The 22,882-nt window shown below is 30.4% G+C and overlaps 1 protein-coding gene across 6 annotated transcripts; it reads left to right on the top strand.

Annotated features, from left to right (window-relative positions):
* The first annotated feature begins 14,433 nt into the window (after window positions 1–14,433).
* LOC127241131 (serine/threonine-protein kinase BLUS1) lies at window positions 14,434–22,599 on the top strand. Of its 6 annotated transcripts, none has more exons than XM_051260036.1 (21): window positions 14,434–14,654; window positions 15,069–15,436; window positions 16,078–16,332; window positions 16,632–16,756; window positions 17,005–17,049; window positions 17,136–17,217; window positions 17,309–17,377; window positions 17,463–17,633; window positions 17,734–17,799; window positions 18,189–18,257; window positions 18,350–18,484; window positions 18,567–18,616; window positions 18,939–19,082; window positions 20,545–20,654; window positions 20,736–20,830; window positions 20,899–20,946; window positions 21,393–21,512; window positions 21,610–21,658; window positions 21,766–21,812; window positions 22,065–22,126; window positions 22,226–22,599. In XM_051260036.1, the coding sequence occupies exons 2-21, from the start codon at window positions 15,218–15,220 to the stop codon at window positions 22,284–22,286; spliced, it is 2,022 nt and encodes a 673-aa protein (XP_051115993.1). In that variant the 5' UTR covers window positions 14,434–14,654; window positions 15,069–15,217; the 3' UTR covers window positions 22,287–22,599. The 6 variants fall into 6 exon arrangements, 5 of the variants coding, with proteins under 5 accessions (XP_051115993.1, XP_051115994.1, XP_051115992.1 ...); XM_051260037.1 differs by lacking the exon at window positions 14,434–14,654 and adding an exon at window positions 14,668–14,772; XM_051260035.1 differs by lacking the exon at window positions 14,434–14,654 and adding an exon at window positions 14,897–14,986.
* The last annotated feature ends 283 nt before the right edge of the window (window positions 22,600–22,882 follow it).

The raw sequence follows: 22,882 nt of genomic DNA, 5'->3' as shown, positions 1-22,882 counted from the left end.
CTTCTTTAATATTTGCTTAGAAGACTCATGTTGGTCTATTATATAGATATGATATTTTATTTTATTTTTTAATTAACAATACTATATATATATATAATATTAACGAATGTTCGCAAATACGGCTCTATATATATTGTTAGATTCGGCTTGTTTACTTTCACCGACCCGAATTGAGTCAAGTAATTCGTTTAACAGTTGTAATAATGCATAAGTGATTTCAAACTTTATGTGATATAGTGTTTTGGGACGTTGGGGAAGTTTTCCAGTACAAGATCTTGAAGATGTATATATAGTTGACTGTTAATGCAAATGAACTTTTGAAATCGAAATAAGAGTTATTTAAAAGCAAACAGATCTATGGACCTAAAATTTGTGTAGCTCCGTCCCCAACAACCAAAATATCTATCAAAGACCATATCAACCATTCGGGCTTAATTTGCAGGGTATTAGATTCGATCGAGGTTTACTCACTGCGCACTTATGGGTGCGCAAAAAAAAAAACCCATATAAAAAAAATTGATTATTTAAATATGATTTGGGAAAGAATAGCACTCAAGATTAACTCGACAAATAAATTAGTGCACTCACGGTTCCCATTTTTCAATTGACACTCCATTTTAGTTTAGTAGACCCTGCTCTCACGAGCAGTACTCCTGGTAGAGCAGGGCCAATAAATCACAGTTGTGTGGCAATCACCGGAACCAGTTTTGCGACTCTAATGGGCAAAATTGTTATGTTTATTTATTTTATTTTTTTTACTATTTATTTTTAGTTTCAACCGGCTATTTTTGTGTATACAAAAAATAATATAAGAACTTTCTTGACGATTCATTTCTACTGATTTGATGTCATCTTAACTTTTTCAATTTTTATTAACACTGTAATATGATTGTAAAAAAAAAAAAAATAAACAAAAATAATATTTAAAATAAAATATTTTATTTTTTATATAATATATTTATAAATAAAAATATTATATATTATTATAAATTAAAATAATAATAAATATGGAGGTTCAGGTAGAGTATTAATCCCAAATTGAAGGCAAATTTGATTACTAAATAAAAAATTAAAAAAAATTACACTTAAAAAAAAATTTAGAAAGGGCTTGGAGAGTCAGATGACCCCCTAGCCCTGTTGATCCGTTATTGGTGGCAATATCTTTATGTTTTTTTAAAAAAATTTATTTATGTACAGTTATTATTATTATTAGAAGACCATGTTATTAATATTGACATGATTTATGATAGGAACGTTGTACAAGTAAAGTTTTAGGCTTTAATATAGTAACTATTACAAAACCTTTCACATTCCAATATTGTATAAGAGTTTCTATATATATTGTATACAATTGTTGCATATTGTATATAAGAAAAAAATTTCTTTTCCATCAACTTTTATGAGATAAATTTGAAATGGGAGTAATCGTTTCACCATTTTTAAATGAATCAGCATTTGACAATATAATTTATTTTTTCTCTCGTAAAAGATTAGAGTTTCTATTTTTTTTAAATACATTATATATTTGATCTATAAGACTAATAAAATTTTGATGTGGACAAATGCAAGGGCAAATTTTTGAATTGGTGAAGCAATACACTGGATATTATACTTTTGTTTCATTCTATATCTAAGCATACCCAATAATTATTTTTTTATTATATGTTTTATTGTATCAAAACATTTTAAACTTATGAAATATATATATAATATATTTATTTAATTTTTACAATTTTTTATTTCATATAATAATTTTTCATTAAAAATCATACTATTCATTTATTTTAATTAGATTTTTTTTTTCTTTTTATCTCAACTAGTGAAAAAAATTAATAACTATATGTGATTTTATATAAAAAGTATTATTAGACAATTTCTATTTGCTATTTTTATTTATATAAAATTAATTTTTCATTAAAAATAGTTTATTTATTTATTTTAATTGGACATATATTTTTATTTTTTTTTTATGATGTGAAAAAAACTATTGATATTTTTTTTATTATTAAAAAAATATTATTTACTATTTTTATGAATCAATCTATTTTAAATGTACGAGAACAAATATATACACACTATATTTAAGTAAGTTTTAAATACTTTTTTATTTGATTTAATATATTTTTTCCATAAAAAAACAGTTACTTTATTTAATTCAATCAGGCTTTTTTTTTCTTTTTATTTGAAGGGATTTGAAAACAAATTTGATAAAGTACACATGATTTTATATAATTATAATATTTTTATTATTATTAGAAAATTTTTATTTTTTACTATTTTTATATATCAAGATAATTTAAACATGTTAAAAAAAGTATATATTATATTTAGCTAAATTTTACACAATTTTTTTAATTGTTTTACTATTTTTTTATTAATTTTTTTTTTTTTCATTAGATTTTTTTCCTTATTTTTTTTAAACTCAACTGATGTAGTTTAATATCATAAAAATATTATAAATAATAATAATAATATTATTATTATTATTATTATTTCTGTAGACAACAACATAAATGGATTTAGATTTAAATATTCTACTGGATGAAGCAGAATTGCATGAATTGTATAGCCCCGATTAAGCATATTTACTGTGATTTCACCGTGGATTGAGTGAAGAACGTAGAACAATAGTGCACTGTTGAATGCTAGTATGCAATCTGCTTTTGAGAGACCAACTTAGGATTCATTCAAAGAGATGTATTTGATGAAGTTGCTAGAGAGAGGAGAAATAAAGGAAAAATTAGTGGAGGTGATGCAATTGAAGTGGTACAGCATATTAGAAACAAATCACTTTATGAACTACATTTTTATTGGAATATGGAGGTGGATGAAGATGATATTAATGTTTAACAGATTATGCTTGCTTTGATGATGTCATTTCATTCGACACAACATACCGAACTAATAAGTATGGACTTGTTTGCGCTCCATTCGTCGGAATTCACAATCACAATTAAAATGTCATGTTTGGGTTTGCATTTTTAACTGATGAGAGTCAAAGATCATTTGAATGGCTTTTAGGCGTGTTTCTTGAGTCCATGGGCAATAAACAACCGGGGGTTGTGTTTATGGATCAAAGTCAAGCAATCATAAATGCAGTCGACAACAAGTTTCCCCTTGTTCATCATAGATTGTGTTAGTGGCATATTAATCAAAATGCCCCATCATATTTTGTAATGTTGAACTCCGACTCAAAGTTCAAAAGATTATGGAGAAAGTGCATGAGTTTTTGTGAATCTGAAGAAGAATTCGAGGCAAAGAGATGGTGGTTGATCACGGAATTAATGAACATAGTTGGTTCAATACGATGTATAATTTACGACAAAGATGGTTGACTACTTTTAGCGTTGAGGTGTTTAGTGCTCGGCTTATGGCTACATCTCGGAGTGAAGGTACTAATACAACTTTAAAGGCTGAAATTGGAAATAGTACTTCGACATTGCTACATTGTGTTCAAAGTTATGAAGAAGTTGTAAGTAGTTGGCGAGCAAAAGAGAAGGTAAATGACATTGAATCACACATAAACAACCCCACTTTTTAGTCCTCATAAACCGTTACTCAAGCAAGCTGTCATGGTACACACAAAAGTTTCAAGTTGTTTGATACAAAAATGAGAGAAGTGTTATCTATTGGGTGTGTGGAGGAACCTCAATATTTGGATGGTAGCTTGAGGATTTTTACGATCATGTCTCTTAATGGTAGTTCGAAAAAGTACATCGTGCAACTTCAAAGTAATACAGGTGAAGTTTGGTGCACTTGTCATAAGTTTGAAACTACGGGTATATTATGCAGACATATTTTGTCGGTATATACAAATACTAGACAAATTATGATACCCGAAAAATATATTTTGAAGTGATGGATCAAATATGCCAAAAGTGTATCATTCTCTACCCCAAGTGACAATGCAACTCAAAATAGTAATAGTAATTTTCTTACTGAGTTGGCATTTGTCAATACAACAATGAAGAAGTTTTATGATCTTACTTCATTAGTCAAACCAATGCAGAAGCAAGATTGGTTATAATTGAGGGTATGAAACATAGAAAAAAATATACAAGCTTGCTTGGGATATATGGATTTAAATGATGCAAATATTTGCAATGATGTGTTTCCCGATAGACTGAAGTTCTAGTATGTGATCCACTGACTATGAAAAAGAGAGGAATTATGGTCAATATTCATAAGCGTCATTGGGATGACAAGAGTAAGAAAAAAAATGTAAGATTGTCGCATCAAGTAAGTTAAATTATATGCTATATAATTTTTTTTAACGTTATATTATGTTTATTTGTTATGAAAGTATTTTGATGTTTATTATTATTATAGGAAAAAATGTTATATCAAAAAAGAGTCAAAGCATACTACTATGTGATGATTTTCAAGGAGGTCCAAGTACACAACTCTCTTTAGGAGAAAATTATGTGTTTCAATTCATATTATTTCCGTATGCAACACCAAGTTCAAGTAGAATTGACGAATTTCAAGCAAGAATAAGACAAGACCCTTGATTTTATGTCAAATATTTAATTGGCATGTTTGATTTGTATGTTTTGTAATGAACACTTCTTTTATTTATTTTTTTACATGTTGAACACTAAATTATTTTATTTAAAAATGGTAGAATTTTGAATGCCATAAAAAATACTATGCAGTTAAGTTTTATGTAGATGTGTATTCTAAAGTAGTGCATGTATATTAAAAATAATTTTTATTTAAAAAAATTACGAATAAAAATTTATTAACTTTGTTTAGAATTTATTTTTTAAAATTTTCCACTAAATTGAATTAACTAAAGGGTAAACTGTTTTTTTAGTCCCGTAACTGGACCCCTTTATCATTTTAATCCCGTAAGTGGAGCCTGTCACAAACTAGTGACATAAGTGAAAAATTTTCGCTGTTTTAGTCCTCCGGCGCCGAAGACGCCCGCGTGGCTCGCCGGAGGTGACGTGTCCGCCAGGTCAGCGATACCTGGCGGACATGTGAGTTTATTTATTTTTTTCATTTTTTTAATTGGACTAAATAAAAAAATACAAATAAAATTAAAAATAAATTAAAAATAAGTTTTAAAAAAAAATAAAAAAATCCACGTGTCCGCCACCGGCGAGCCACGCGGGCATCTCCGGCGCCGAAGGACTAAAACAGTGAAAATTTTTCACTTATGGGACTAGTTTGTGACAGGCTACACTTACGGGACTAAAATGATAAGGGGTCCAGTTACGGGACTAAAAAACAGTTTACCCTTAACTAAATTATATTATTTTTAAATTAATCCAAAATTGTTATATTTTGAAATTATTAAATAATAACTTCAATATTCGCCTCGTTTTTTTCCTACGTAGAAAAACAATAGTAGTTACAAATATAGAAGTCAACACCTTCCATGCCTAAAGTGTTTGTTCATCATGTAATAACAAACCTTCGTTTTTTTACTTCCTAGCATTGTCGTAATCGTTATAGCTACCATGTCACATATAGTCCTCTTTTTCATGAAATGTATTCGACACATATTTGCAACATCGTCACCATTCAACAAGTAAATAGACCATTTGAAATGACACTTTCACTAATATCGAACTAACTTTAGGCCACTTCCGAGCAATACTAGAGAAATTATCCATTCGTCTATCACAATAAAAAACTGGATGTCACCCTTGAACTCACAAGCAACCTTAAGATCTACGATATTTTCTTCGACAACACTCTTGCTATTTTCATTCTCCTCTTCGGAATTCATTTTATAATCTTCATATAGCAAGCAAAGTAAAAATAATAATAATCATTATCGTCATCAAATAAAGATACAATTATTTATAGAAATAATAAACATAAAAATTGAATTAAAACATACAAAGTTAAAAAAGAGCATATGCAAAATATCTATATCTATATAATTTTATGTACAAGAATCATACACAGAAAGTCTTAATACAGTTCCAAACCACAACAATCTACTACTAGGTTTTCATCCATCGTTCACATATTATTCGATTGAACTAAATACATTAGTATTTATCGATTGAACTAAATACGGTTGAGATTTATCTGAATTCAACCTTGATTTATAAGAATAAAAGGAACAAATATACTCAGAGAAAGAGGCAAACTGAAAATGAATACCCAAAAGGAATAAAGAGTGAGACCAAAGGTAATGACACCATAGGAAGGAAAAGAGCGTGAAAGGAAGAGAAGACCAAATATTATGACACGGGAGAATAGAGAAAATAAATATAAGTTGAAAATTATATATGTGATTTAATAGTTTTGGGGTAAAATAGAAATTTTTAAGAGTAGGAATAAAATTCTAACACTCTATGGTATAATATCAGAATTTTTTTTAATGAAATTTGAGAATTTTACAATAACCTTCCCTTAGTTTATTTTTTTAAAAAAATTAGAATAAATGCAACGTAAAGGCATTTCAATTTATTATAATTTTGTCAGTAATATAATATAATCATGATTTAATAAATGATATAATTTGTAAAATATTTACTATAAATCATGCACAATGTAATTAATTAAAGTAAATTATAAATTTTAAAAATATTTGTATACATATGACTAATGAATATCATATTAATTTAATATAATACTCATTTCGTCCACAAACTAATATTTTATTTTTTTATTTGGGATGTCCAATAACTATTGTCCTATTTTTTTTTAAAACAAATTTTACTTTTTTACCCTTCATTTATTTATCACTTTTAATCTCTACTTTATCATAAATGATAAATTTGTCTATTCATACCAAAAAGACAATTACCTAAAAAAGAGAAAGTATATAATTATCAATATATTATTGTTTATCATAGTATATTAATATTTTAAAAATTTCTATTGCAATTTTACAATGTAAGTATTTTTTTTAATTTTTAACGCAATGTAACATCATTACAAAAAAAAAATGCAACGGATTTTTTTCGTCACTATTATCGAAAAAATTATGGATGAATTAGAATTCCATTGGTATTTACAACAAAATTATTTACAGAATTAAAATATGTTGGAAGTTCAAACGGAATTTTTAATAGACTTGAAATCAATATGTAATACCAATAAAATTACGGACTTAATTAAATTTCACCTGTGATTCCAAAATTAAGGTGAATACTACGAGAGATTGTGCGAAATTATTGAGGGTTTTGAAAGAGCAATAATATTTCTCTTCGAAGGAGTAAAATTTGATATCCAAAATGCACTATATTTTAGCAAATCTCAAAGAAATTTATTGAGTTTTAATGATATTCATAGAAATAGATATCATATTAAGACATTAAGTGAGACAAATAATGAATTTTTGTTGATTACAAAATTCATTAATGGGCATAAATATATATTAGAAAAAATGGTTTTAATTGTCTTCCGGATTATATTGCACAAAGATTAATGTAGTTGAAACATATCTGGTAGACCAAAAGTCTACATATTCTATGATTTGACATGACCGGTTTGGGCATCCCGGTAATACTATGATGAGACGAATTATAGAAAATACTCATGGTTATAACTTGAAAGATTAAACGGTATTAAATGCAAATGAGCTTAAATGTGTTCTTTGCTCAAAAGGAAAGTTAATAACTAGACCATGACCAGTAAAAGTGGAAAATGAATCACCTGCATTTTTAGATTGAATTCATAATGATATATATGGGCCAGTAGATCCACCATGCGGACAATTCAAATATTTTATGATACTTATCGATGTATCTACTAGATGGTCGCATGTATGCTTATAGTCCATCCGCAATTTGGCATTTGCGAGGTTACTTGCTCAAATAATTAAATTACGGGCTCAGTTTCTAAATCACCCAATAAAGAAAATTCATTTTGATAATACTGATGAATTTTCATCTAAGGCATTTGATGATTATTGCATGTCTATTGGAATTGACATCGAATACCCTGTACCTCACGTACACACTCAAAATAGTCTAGCTGAATCGCTTATAAAAAGATTGCAATTAATTGCAAGACCTATGTTGATGAAATCTAAACTTCCCGTATCTACTTGGGGACATGCAATTATCATGCAATAATACTAATAAAATTAAGACCAACAAGCTATCATAGCTACTCCCCAGTACAATTGGTGTACAATGAAAAACTCAATATTTCACATTTGAGAACTTTTGGGTGCGCAGTTTATGTGTCAATTGCGCTGCCCCAATGTACAAAAATGGGCCCTCAACGAAGATTGAGGATATATGTCGGGTACGAATCACCATCAATCATTAAATATCTTGAATCATTAACTGGTGATTCGTTTATGACTCGTTTTGTTGATTGTTATTTTGATGAGTCATATTTTCCAACATTATGGGGAGAAACTAATCAACTGAAAAATGAAATTACTTGGAAAATGCCATTCAATTTTATTGATCCTTGTACAAGTAAAAGTGAATTAGAGGTGCAATGAATTTTACATTTGCAGCGAATAACAAATAAGTTGTCTGATGCTTTTTGTGACGCTAGCAGAGTCACTAGATCTTATACGTGCTGAAAATGTACCTGCTAAAATTTTTATTTCTGAAGAAAAATACAAAATTCCGAAAGCGTGGAAAACCTATAGATTCCAAAGATAAAAGTTCTTGAAAGAAAAGAAGAACAAATGAAAGGGTTGAGGATTTGGATATTTATCAAAATCCTCAAGAAACAGGTAGTAACATGGATCAGATTTTTGAAGAAATTGATCCTGATAAAGTTGTTGATGATGTTAATCCTAATAAAGTTTCTCTTGAAGAGAATGAGAAATTATTGAAAATTCAATAAATTATGATACTACTGGAAAGCATTGGAACCAAAATGATACAATTATGGATAATCCTTTTGCATATAATGTAGCACTTGATCCAATAGAAAATGAAAAGGATCCAGAACCTAGATCAGTTGATGAATGTCGGAAAATAATAGATTGACCAAAATGGAAAGATGTCATCCAATCTGAAATAAATTCACTGGCAAACGGGAAGTTTTTGGACAAATTGTTCAAACACTCGAAGGTGTTTAGCCTGTTGGCTATAAATAGATATTTATTCGAAAATGAAATGAGAATAATGAGATTGTGAGATATAAAGTAAGACTAGTTGCCCAAGGTTTTTCACAAAGACCTGGAATTAATTTTAATGAAACATATTCTCCAGTAATTGATGGAATAACATTTCGATATTTTGTCAGTTTGGCAGTTCATGAACTTTGGATATGCGTATGATGGATGTTGCAACTGCATAACTCATTGGATAGTAGTATTTACATGATAATCCCATAAGGATTCAATATGCCTCAAGCATTCAAAACAAAGTCAAAATAATGTTATTCTATTAAATTACAAAAGTCTTTGCATAGGCTCAAACAATCTGGTCGCATGTGATATAATCGTCTCAGTGAATCATTACTGAAAGAAGAATATGCCAATGATTTTGTTTGCCCATGTATTTTTATAAAGAAAAATGGGAGAAGTTTTGTGATAGTAGCAGTTTATGTTAATGAATTGAATTTAATTATAACATTTGAAGAGATCTAAGAAGCTATTGAATATCTAAAATGGGAGTTTGTTTTGGGAAAATGAAATTCTGTCTTGGTCTACAAATTGAACATCTGGAAAATAGAATTTTGATACATCAATCTGCATATATCCAGAAGGTATTGAAACGATTTGCAATGGAGAAAACACATTCATTAAGTACTCCAGTGGTCGTTAGAACTCTTAATCCTATGAATGATCATTTTAGACCAAAAGAGAAGAGTGGGGAAGCACTTGGTCCCGAAGTATCATATTTAAGTGCTATTAACGCGTTAATGTATTTGACTAATAGTACAAGACCAGATATAAATGTTGCTGTAAATTTATTAGCTAAATTTAGTGCAATGCCAACACAAAGACATTGGAAATGAATAACACATATTTTTCGTTATATCCAAGGAACTATTGATCTCGGCCTATTATATCCAAAGAGATCTCAACATGAATTGATTAGATATGCAGATGCTGGATATTTTTCTGATCCGCATAAAGTCAAATCTCAAACCTGCTATATATTTACTTGTGGTGGCACAGTGATATCCTGGAGATCCACTAAACAAGCATTAACTGCTACATCTTCAAATCATGGAGAAATAATAGCAATTCATAAAGCTAGTCGAGAGTGTATTTGACTGAGATCAATGATTCACCACATTTTACATAATTGTGGTTTGAAATCTGAAAAGATATCCTCATACTATTTTATATGAAGATAATGCAACGTGTATAGCTCAACTGAAAAGAGGATATATCAAGGGAGATAGAACAAAATATATTTCACTAAATTTTTTTTTTTACTCACGATCTCTAGAAAAATGATGAAATAGATGTGCAACAGATTTGATCGGAACAGAATTTACAGACTTGTTGACCAAGATTTTACTAAACACAATGTTCAAGAAATTGGTGAAAAACATCGGGATGCATCGGCTACGAGAATTCAAGTGATGTCCACATCAGGAGGAGTATTTTTAATGCATGAATATCGTGTTTTTTTTTTTTTTTTTCCTTCACTAGGATTTTTGTTCCAATTGATTTTGTTTCTAATAAGATTTTAACGAAGCGTATTCATTGTAATTAAATGACATATAAGGGGGAGAATTATGACATACATATCAATTAATTAGCAATAATTTCTTATGTTTTGATAAATGTTAGAATATTATATTGACATGTATTAAATAATAATGACTTGTAAATGTTGTGAATGACTATAAATACATCGATGGTTATTCAAATAGATATTAATTTTAGCAATAATTTCTTATGTTTTTGTTGATGTAATTTTTCAACAAAAATAAAGTAAAATTCAAATATATAAAAAATATCCTTAAACTTGATTAATTAGTGCCTGAGATTAGGAATCTCTAAACACTGTACGGTACAGAAAATAAACTGGAAAATAAAAGACTGAAATTTAAAGTGGTGATCCCCAAATCTGACTTTGCTTTGTTGAAGTTGATTGAAGATGCCTTTTCAGAATAAATCTGAATCCTTAAATAGCCTTTGAAGAAAACGGTTTGAACCGCCGTCTGGTCGGTTACAGCAACCGCTGTCAACCGACCATCAAATTCTCCTCAATTGACACGTGTTACAACTTCCTTCAACCTCCCCAAACCTCTCACGCCTTAATCCGTCCCAGAAATGCCATTCGCCCGACTTCACTTGGTCCGAACTTCGTATCACGTCCTGACCTCAATGCCCGACCTGCTTCTTTGCCCGACATCATTTGGGCCGACCTCCGCATCAGCCGCCCTCCGTCTTTGACCGACTTTAATTGGTCCGACCATGGACCAACCAAATGTGGTCCCGACCACGGACCAACCGACCGGCTCTATTTGCCCTATCCCTTTGCGTCTGCCCGACTTCGTCTTTCACCCGATCTACGGTTTACCCGATTTGGGTACACCTTTTTTCAGACTCCGCCCGACCTTTTTTCCTTCCCGATCCTTGCATCTGTCCGATTGCACCCGACTTCTGGGTCATTTAACTTACATCCAGACCCGTCCAGAATCCCACTGCCATTATTTATTATTATTATTTTTTGTGCGTAACAGTTTTGATAAATGTTAGAATATTATATTGATATGTATTAAATAATAATGACTCGTAAATGTGGTGAATGACTATAAATAAATATATATTAATTTTTACTTCAAAAACTTTACTCTGCCCCCTCCCTCGCCTCCTATCTCTGTTTCTCTCTCTATATTATATATAATATACATATATACATAATATATATATTTACAAACATATATATCCTTAATACATTGATACGATATACTCTCTTTGTTTCAAACGCCGTGCAATATTTGTGTTTGACACGAGAATTTAGGTGGAAAGTATTAAGTATAGTAATTTGAGATAATTTGGATATTAAGTGATGTGATTGGAGAGATAAATGATTTTTTTTTTTTTATTTGAGTGATGTGATAGGATAAAGTGAAATGTATTTTAATATATGTATATAAATATTATTAATTATTTCTAAATTTGGAAATATTGCAATGAATTTATGACAAACAAAAAATAAAATGTTGCAGGCTGTTTGGGACGGAGGGAGTATTATATAATCAGTTGTTTACTTATTTATCTATAAATTATATTATTTTGTTATATTCTTTTCGTCCGGCTCTAAGGGTCCAATTTACCTTTACTTCATTGTACTTAATATTAAAAATATGTTTATATTTGTATAATTTTTTTTTCACAAATATCATTATTATAAGATACTAATAGAAATATTTTTGTCATTTTTCCTTTATTTGTACTACGTGTACATATAATAACTAATATAAAAATTAATACATAAAAAATAAATGAGACCCTTAAAGTCGGATGGAGATAGTATGTTATAACAATACTTATATCACTACACATGGTCTTATTATTATTATTATTATTATTATTATTAGATTAGTCTCATTTTTGTTAGATATAGAGTTTAAAAAGTATTGAATTATATAAGTAATTAGTATGATTTAATTTATATAATATTTATAATATAGTATTATTTTAATTATTTTTTTCATTTTATAAGTAAATATAACTAAAAAAAATTATTTTAAAAGAGTTTATATTGAATATTTTATGTGTTTAAATTAATTTTTAAAAACTATTGTGCAACAAATTAAATAACAGAAGTAATTAAAATAATTTTAAAGGAAATTAATACTAAAAATAAAGTGCAATCATAAAATTTTAATTTAGAAAATATTTTACGTAAAAAATTTAAATATAGAGTACTTTAATTAACTTTCATTCGTACTAAAAATTTTGTATCCTCCGTCCTAATTCAGTATTTTTTTTTAGTTGTCTCATTTCAAAGCAAAAAATTTATATTTAGAAAAAATAATCATATATTAATACTAAAATATCTTAATTTTTATTAAAATTACAAATATATCATTATATATATAATTATTTTATACATAAAATCAAATGACAAAAATGTAAAAACTTCTTACACACTTCCTCTAACTAATAAAATACTATTCCCTCCTTCCCATACTATTTGTGTCATTCTACTTAACATTAAAAATATCTTTATATTTGCATAATTTTTTATACAAATGTCATTATATTAGTATTATAAATACTAATATAAATATTTTTGTCATTTTTCCTTGATTTATAATACTTTTTGATATAATAATTAATATTTAAACATCAATAAATGAATACTTAGTTACGACACGGACAGAGTATTATTTTTTAATTTACTACAAAACTACAAATGGTCCTTTGATTTGGAACAGAAGGAGTATATAAATTAAACAAGTCATAAAGTCATAAATGACATGGGTGGATATCTAATTTTATTTTGAGAAAAAAAAAAAATTAATTTAAGTCACACTACTTATTAATTTTTCTAAATAAAACATCAAATTAATGGTTTCTATTTTTTTTACACTAACAAATTAATTTAACACTTAAAATATCACATTAAAATCTTTTTATATATACATCAACTAATTATTCAAAATTTAAAATTTTATTGTTAAAAACTCAATTCCACATTTATTTTCTAAAGAATAAATTAAATTCTAATTCTAAAATCACTATTCACTTTTTTTTCCTACCAGATCAAATCAACTCAACATTTATTTTTTTTATTTTTATATTACATTAAATTAATTTAATATTTAATATTATAAACATGTCAACCGTTATTTATATTACATCAATTAATTATTACAATTTAAATTTGTATTATTTATATGGCACATATATAATTAATTTTTTTGGGTAAGAAATAAAATTTGAATCCAAAATCTTTGCTATTCACTTGTCTTTTTAAAATATAAAACTAAATACTTATTTTTTTTTCTATATTAAACTAAAAGTTAATTTAGTATTTAAAATATTACTTCAATAGATATTTATATTATACTCCCACTATCCAAGCAATAAATATATATTTACTTTTGGCATTAAATTTAAGAAATAATAATATTTTAATTATAGTAGCTAAATAAAAATAGTGTAATGATATTTTTGCCTTTAACGATGTAATGTAAAGTAGAAATATTTGTGAAAAAATGTGTTATTTAATAAAATAGTTACTTTTTAATTTAACGTTTTAAAATATAAATATGTATACTTTCTTAAATGGCGAAGAGAATATTAAATAATTATTCAAAATAAAATATTATCATTTAAAATTCTAATTTAACTATCAAACAAATTTGGCACAAGTATTAGAAAAATTATAGTTAAATTTTTAGTTTAAATAATTGACTTTTAATAATTACGAGAATAATAATAATAATAATAATAATAATAATAATAATAATAAATAGAAAGAAATATAGTATTATTATTATAAAGTAAATTGTGATGGTTGAAAGTGTAGAATCTTGGAAATGAAGGAAGAATAGAAGCAGAAAGTAGCCGCAAAGGCAGTGGTGGAGCTAATAAATGAAAAGGAAAGTAAAATGAAAGGAAACAAGATTTTCGGTGCAGATACGGAAACCCGAACAGGTGGCGGGATTTCTGCGCACATACAAACAAACCATCAAACACGTCAACATCTCTCCCATTTTTGCGGCGATCCCTCTCTCTCTCTCTCTCTCTCTCTCTCTCTCCAACGAGCGCGCGCGCGCGCTTCACAATCCTATCTATGGTTTGATCCATCCCCCCTTTACACAAACAATTGTTTGTTTCTTTGCAGTTTTGTATGTATCTAAGTTTATTTGTTTGTTTGTACGCTTCTACTCCAATTCCACCGCATTTGATTCCAGGTTTTGTTCTTTCTTTCTTTCTTTTCTATTTACGTCTTTCACGTTTGATCTTTAGTTGTATCTTGTATGTATCTATGTATATATATATATATATATAGATAGTGTCTTCTCTTTTGAATTATTCAATGTATTGGGCTGTAATGGAACCGAGCTGGTTCCCCGTGAGTGGCTTTTTCCGCCCGCCTTTATTCATGAGATTGAGACATCACATGCAGTGAGAAACGATAATAGCAAAGATGTAGATGCAAGTTGGGGGGATTTTTATGTTTTATGCATTTTGTATTGCTTTATTGCAGGTTGGGCTTGCAGATCGTCGCTGGGGCAACTTCATTCTCTTCTCTTTCGACGTTGATTAGCCGGAGTAGATTTCTTCGGACATACTTATTATTATTATTATGCATTGAGGAGTTAGCCGGTTAGAAAGATCGAGGTCCGTTTGATTGCAATGGAGAAGGAGAAAGAGAAGGAGAAGGAAAAGGAGAAGGAAAAGGAAAAGGAAAAGGAAAAGGAAAAGAAGAAGTTCCCGATCGGAGCAGAGCATTACACTCTGTACGAGGAGGTGGGGACGGGAGTCAGCGCTTCGGTTCATCGTGCACTCTGTATTCCACTCAATGAGGTCATTGCTATCAAGATTCTCGATTTTGAACGCAATAATAGCGATCTGGTTAGTCTACCTTCCCTTTTTACTGATTTCTGGTGATTTCCAGATGTGTATTGTTGTAATTGTTCTGCGAATCATTTTAAAATAGAAATTGCTCGGATTTCGATTCTTCTGTTTTTTTTTTTTTGTTCTTTTACTTGAGGAATTAAGATCATGCTACATGAATACTATTCTAGTTTATGCCAAAATATGAATCCCATCAGCAACAAGGTTCATAAATTGTTGATATGTGGTGCTTCACTTTGAATTATCTTCTTATAATATTTACAAGACCATTGGATCCTATCATCGAAATAAACATTTCTTTAAAATCTTCAAAGTACCTTTAGGTGAGAGTGCTATTTGCACTTCAATTTTCATGAATGATCTTCCTTTTTGTTAGGTCTGATGGTGCATATATCTTTTAGTTTAGTGGTTGGATTGTACTCTATCATGCTTATAGAACTTTGTCAACTAAGTAATCATGTCATTAGTCAACTGCGGTTCAACTTCACCAACAAGTACATTATTATATTCGCAGACTTTGCAGTTGATTCGTCATATATATATATTTAATTATTTAAATTTATTGATGGTTAGATTATTTGATTCCCATATCCTAGAAACTATTTGATTTTTCTAATTCAGTTTCATTTTATATTCAGAGTAATATTTCACGGGAAGCACAAACGATGGTTCTTATTGACCACCCCAATGTTCTTAAGTCACATTGCTCTTTTGTTAGTGACCACAATTTATGGGTTATAATGCCTTACATGGCTGGAGGTTCTTGCCTACACATTTTGAAGGCTGCTCATCCAGATGGTTTTGAGGAGGTTGTGATTGCGACTATTTTACGTGAGGTGTTGAAGGGATTGGACTATCTTCACCAGCATGGCCACATTCATAGGGATGTCAAAGTAAGTGAATATAATTTTAGCACTTTTTATGTGAAACATATTGTAATAGAATTCATTCATGCTAAGTCAAGCTGAAACAGTGTAATTTTATTTCTGCATGTTTGTAGGATATGAATCCTAGTTTTGTCAACATACACAAAATTCAGACTAATAATTATATAACTGGAACATCACTTGTTTTGCAACTAATTTTTACAATGCTTACCTCTCTTATTCATGTACTTAAATACATGAGATACTCTGATGTGAGAATGATCACACAAACTTAAGGTATCTTTTTGCCATTTAATATCTTCCAGGCAGGTAATGTTCTGATTGATTCACGTGGTGGAATCAAGTTGGGAGATTTTGGAGTTTCTGCGTACTTGTTTGATTGTGGCGATAGGCAGCGTATGAGGAATACATTTGTGGGTACTCCTTGCTGGTATGGATTGAATATTGCATATTTATATACATATATTATTTTTAGATCTCTACTCTTCATTATGCTGCAAATTTCTTTGATTCTTTTCAAATCATGAGATATTTAGGTTGCTCAATACATATTCCCACCATATACACAATGTGCATTTGTATAATATCTGAACTTCTGGAAGTTCAGTCATGAGTTTCTCAGAGTTGTCATCGTTCTCATTGTGGTGTTTTATAGTGGGAGTTAGTTTGTGTTTGTAGGATGGCACCGGAGGTTATGGAGCAACTGCATGGTTATGACTTCAAGTAGGTCAATTTGTTTTGCTTATTTTCTTATATTCAAACTGAAAAACTGATAATGCTTTTATTAACTATATTTACTATGGTTACAGAGCAGATATTTGGTCATTTGGAATAACTGCTTTAGAGCTTGCACATGGTCACGCGCCTTTCTCAAAGTATCCTCCAATGAAGGTACATGTTACCACATAGATGTGCATTCTATCCTATATGGAAGCTTCTCCAGTAATTTCTAATCCATGGAAAATGCATTTTTCTTTGATAGGTATTGCTTATGACGTTGCAAAATGCACCTCCTGGACTTGATTATGAGAGCGATAAGAAATTTTCAAAGGTCTGCTTGCTAGAAGCATGTTTTTGATATTGAACAATATTTGATTGAATGGGATCCACTTATATTCTTTCTTTGCTGTGTGTAGTCCTTTAAGCAGATGATTGCTAGCTGTTTGGTGAAAGATCCTGCAAAAAGGCCTTCCTCCAGAAAGTTGCTAAAGCATTCTTTTTTCAAACAAGCTCGATCAAATGATTATATTTCTAGAACCCTTCTGGAAGGGCTGCCAGCTCTTGGTGATCGTCTCAAGGAAATTAAGGTTGGTTGTTTTGAGGAAAATTGATGACATTAGGAATGTTCAGATGTGTATTCTCTTTGTTTCTTTCTATGCTAATATTACCATACTAAATGATGTTTAGAGAAAGGAGGAAGATATGCTTGCCCAAAAGAAGATGCCTGATGGACAGAAAGAGGAATTGTCACAGGTTTGATCTCATATCATCGAAAAAAAAAAATTCAAAGAAGAGACCAATTTGATTACCTCACTTCTGTTATTAGTTTAAAAGGACTCTGGAAGTGAATACCTAGAGTGAAGGGTCCAAGTTGACCTTTTAGATTTGTTACTCAACTTTCTCCTGTTGTCAATGTTTAAAGATCACATTGGTTTCTTCTAAAGTAATGTGAGCATGGAAGATGTTAGCCTTGATTAAGCACTTAAGTAACTACTAGATTGCTCCCAGAGAGTGCAATTGGTCGTTTGAGGATTCTCGTATAATTGCTCGCCATTGAGTTGTTAAAAGTGGCTAATGATATTTGGCTTGTTGAGATTCTTTGGTTTTGGTTCTTCGGGTGCTTAACATCTTTATTTTTTCAGAATGAATATAAACGTGGGATTAGTAGTTGGAACTTCGACCTTGATGATTTGAAGGCTCAAGCATCTATGGTCAGTTTTCAAGATTTTGACTATGGATTGATTCCAATGCTGCAAACAAAGTGACTTGTTGAGCTTACTTCTTATTCTCTTCGCCCTTTCAGATTCAGGATGATGATCCTCCTTCAGAAAAGGATGAAGACATGCAGACCAAACAACTTTCAGGCCAGGCATCTTTGTCCAAAAGTAGAGTACTTCAACACCAATGTTCTTTTAAAAGTCACTCTTCTGATGCTTCTGTAAGTTACTGATTGCTCTTTGGAAGGCAGACATCTGTTTTCTTTTAGATATCAGTCTGTTTCTGACACTAATTATTCACAGGATGATTGTGCTCCAGCATATGCCTCTTCACTAGATTGCGTCACTAACATGTATGGTGTCATAATTTCAGTAAGCCTATATTCTCGTTTTTAAATCCCACATTACTGTTTAGGTTATGCTACATACTCTATCTGACAAAACATACCTGTTTTGCGTAAGTATTTATTATCGTTTCATGTTTATAGCATAGTATAGCATATTTACCTTTTCTTTCTACTCTACGGCAACTCAAATCTGACTACATGTTTCTAATATTTTTATGAAAATTTCTGTCATCATGTTGTTGATCTTATATCAGCTAAATATTTAGTTTTTTGTTAAGCTAATTTCCCCTTAAGAGTTAAGTCTAAAAATATCTGATGATGATCCAAGTGTTCCTGGATCAACTGTGGATCGGCCAAGGACAAATATATCAGTTGGTGATGAGAACCAGGCAGAAAGTAGTTTAGCAAAAAAACCTGTGTCAGAAGTGAGCAAAATATCTTTAGAAGGAGTTCCCACCACTTTGAATCATAGGTAAGACGTGTTCCTATCTTACCAGGATTTTCTTGATTTATTATCAATTTAAATGATTACGTTATGTAACTGTCCTATAATTTGACATATCGGATTAAAGTTAAAGGTATTACATCCACAAGAATAATCTATTCACTTTGTTACTTATGTACATTACATTAAACCTCAAACCCTTGAGCTCAGGTTTGAGTTAGTTTGATCAGTCGTGCTGAATTAGATATCCCACTCTCAATTCACAATCTTTTCTTTGAGACAAAATATCATTTGAAGATTAGTGAAAGTGAGGAAAGTCATATCCTTAATAAAAGAATTGGTCAATTAGTAAGAGAATATAAATTTCTTCATTGTTTGCTTGATCGTTCTACATGATTTTCAAATGTTTACTCCCAAAAGATTTTTAAGATCCTCCCATTATTTTTGTTTTGTTTTCAAAATCTTTTTTAAATAGATGACATATGAGATTGTAATAATGGAAAATTTAGAAAAAGTTATCCGTGTTAAATAAGTGTATATTTCTTTTTGGAAACTCGTCGTTACAATTTCAAAGTTAAGTATGTTTATTTAGGAAAGTTTTAGGATGGATGCCTCATTGGGAAATTTCGAGGGTTTACAACGCATTGAAATCAGTTAGTAATTTATTTGATTTTTTTTTTATTTTTATCGGATTCTTTTAGGTTTTTTTTTTTTTTTTTTTTTTTTTTTTTTTTTTTTTATCGGATTCTTTGATTTTCTTTTGTTCTTCCTTGTGTTATGTTGAGGATGAGGGAAATGAATTTTCCTAAGTTCATTAGAATTTTTATATTTGAAACCTGTTGGAAGGGTTAATGCAAAAGAATCATAGACAAACGATTTAATCTTGAGACACCCTGGAAATACTGTGATGTGCTAGAAATGTTGGAAGTAAGCCCTTCCAATATCATTTTGAGCAGGAGCTAATGCGGCTCCTATTGATGTCATAATTATGCCTATCAAGGAGATTAAATCTATTATAAGAAGGAATCAAGAAGAATTTGCTGACACTAGGTTTCTGGTTTCCTTTAGCATTCAAACAAATTCTGAACAGTTTACCTCAAAGTGTCGACATGGTATTTAACTTTGCATTTGGATCAGGAATTTCTTGCTTGCTTGATCTGTGTTGGTATTCTAGTGCAACTGCCAAAGCCATTTGCTGCTGAAGGTTTACACCTGATGTGGTTAATGGTCTATGTGCATTTTGAGCTTTAGGTGCAGAAAAATTGGCTGACAAGGACACATGAGCCTAAAATACATGGGGAGTGTTTACCATGTTGGGTGTAAGCCTTTACCCGCAGAGGGCTGCCACTTGGCTGTCAAGCTCTGCACAAGTTAACTTTACCATTCACTACCCGTTGTTGATTTACCACTTTCTGAAAATTATCTGTATATATATATACACACCATATCTCCTCCTGCTGTGTTTGTAATCAATTTTGCCTTTTATTAGCGAAAAAGGGCAAAATCATTCACGTAATCGGTCACATGATGGGCCTATCAATCTCCAGATGTCAGATCATACACTATTTGAGTCGATACCTAAGCTTTCAAAAACATCAGGCAAGTCAGCTAGCAATACTTGATTCCTACTTTAAACAGATCCAATGTTGCATACTGTGATGCCTTTCCTCTGTGATGCAGCTAATGGTGATGAAGTTGATGATAAAGCAAAGAATCCAATTATTCAGCAAAAAGGACGATTCAAAGTTACATCAGGAAATTTTGAGATAGAAAAGGTTACTATTCTGGTCTTGGCATGACTAATCTTATGTGCAATTACTCAAAATTAATTGTTCTCTTGTAGATGGTTTCACTTACAACTCCAATTATACATAAAAGCCACAGCATGCAGGTATGTTTTGTTACATTTTTCTCTGAAATTAACCAGAAGTAGGCATGATTTGGTGAAAACAGTGCACTAATGATATTCTGTTACACATACGGTTTGTTTTAGCACTTGCACCATCATGTTAATTTAATACTTGGTAAATATTTCTCCAAAACTCACAAGAATGTCGGGTTTGACTACACTTGTTGTTTGTTGTTTTGTTTATGGCTGCTTCCTGCTACTATATGTAACTTATCTGATATATCGACGACTTTTTGCCTTTTCAGTCTGTTGTGTTATCTGTGTGAGGTTTAAGACCTATCTTCCCAGAAGATGAAAGGCAATCCTTATTAGATATTATCTGAACACAACACAAGATAGAGCAATCATAAGTTTGTTGTTTCAAAACTGCATTCATTGAACAATTATAGCCAAATTGTGCTATTGAATTAATAATTTTCGAAATTTAGGTTATTACTTCTGCTCCAATTACTTCGCCAGGGCCTTGTGATGCTAGTCCATCAAATCTTAGTGGGACTGCGCTTCTTCCCACTTTACAGTCCATCTTACATGCGAACATTCAGCAAAGGGTGACGGAAGAAACTCTACTTTATATATATATATATATATTGTGAAATTTAGAGTTAGCCTCTAATTTATAGTTTCTTCTACAATTCCAATAAACAGGATTCTATTCTTAATCTGATGAAGCAGCTAGCCACAGGTGACCTGTCAGGTATTTTAAGAAATACTGATGTAGCAATTAGTATACTCGTCGTATACAATTTTTCATCTTCAAATACAAATTCTCATATAATATTATATTATCCACCACATCTGCAGCCACAGTATGTACATCAATGGGCACAGCAATTTCAGACAAGTCCACGGTATGTATTTTGTTTAAGGTCATTCAGCAACCAAGCATATGACATCACTTCAATACCAACAAAATCTAACAGTTCTTTTTACCCACCCGAAGAAGATATTATGTCCAATCTTCATCGTTGCACGTTTATCCAAAGGGCTCAATTAATACGCTACATTACATGAACTATATATATATATATGTGTGTGTGTGTGTGTGTGTATGTAAGATTATCATTTTGATGGTCTGAACAGAACATTTTTCATTTTTGCAGTTAGAAGTAGCACACGACAAGGAAAAGGAACTACTTCGTGAAATAACTGATTTGCAGTGGAGGTATAATACATCTACATATATGTTTCCATGCATCATAATAGTGTTATCGATCAGACCCATTGTTTTGTGCTCTAACATACTGCACTGTAATGTTTATAGGCTTGCGTGTGCGCAGGAAGAGCTTCAAAAGTATAAGGCAGAGAATGCTCGGTCGCACTGATCATAATGTAATTCCTAGCTGTGCTGTGTTGACGATGTGGATCGAGTAACATGTCCAAACAGTTGGAGGGTAATGATTTTTTTGTACAGAAATGCAAGAAAGAGAGACTCTAGTCTAAATAGGGGGTGAAGTAACTATACAACTCTAGTCAGTACAGATTATATATGTATAGCTAGCTAGCTAGCTCTGTTAAACCATTCCAAATACGTACTAACTCTAGGTTTTAACTACACGTGCTACTTTACAATAGTAAGTATATTATCTACCATTGGAGATTGTAACATTTATTTGGATATTAATAAAGGGTAGATTGCATTAATTGTAGGTTTACTAAACAATCATTTGTAGTATGGAATTGATGAATGAACTAGCTAGGTGGGATGTAGAGCTGCAAAACAAACGAAACAGTTCGCAAACTTGGCTCAATTCGGTTCGTTTGAGCTCGCTAAGAGCTTGTTCGCTAATTTAAACGAGTCGAATGCAAACACAAATTTTGGCTCGTTTTGTTCACAAACGAGCTCGAACTTGTTCGCGAACGTTCGACAGTATATATTAGAAAAATTAAATTAATAGTTATATATATCTTTTTATATATA

Source organism: Andrographis paniculata, unplaced genomic scaffold, assembly GCF_009805555.1.
Source record: "Andrographis paniculata isolate CXL003 unplaced genomic scaffold, ASM980555v1 Contig80END, whole genome shotgun sequence".
Taxonomy (NCBI): Eukaryota; Viridiplantae; Streptophyta; class Magnoliopsida; order Lamiales; family Acanthaceae; genus Andrographis; species Andrographis paniculata.
The sequence above is the reverse complement of the archived record's forward strand: the minus strand, read 5'-3'. Positions and strand labels throughout refer to the sequence as shown.

Excerpts from the sequence above, each read along its gene's own strand:
- LOC127241131 (XM_051260036.1), top strand. The coding sequence starts at position 15,218 with ATGGAGAAGGAGAAAGAGAAGGAGAAGGAAAAGGAGAAGGAAAAGGAA. Across the intron at positions 18,617-18,938 it reads CTAGATTGCGTCACTAACAT|TGTTCCTGGATCAACTGTGG; the intron begins GTATGGTGTCAT and ends TGATGATCCAAG. Across the intron at positions 21,813-22,064 it reads CAATTTCAGACAAGTCCACG|TTAGAAGTAGCACACGACAA; the intron begins GTATGTATTTTG and ends TCATTTTTGCAG.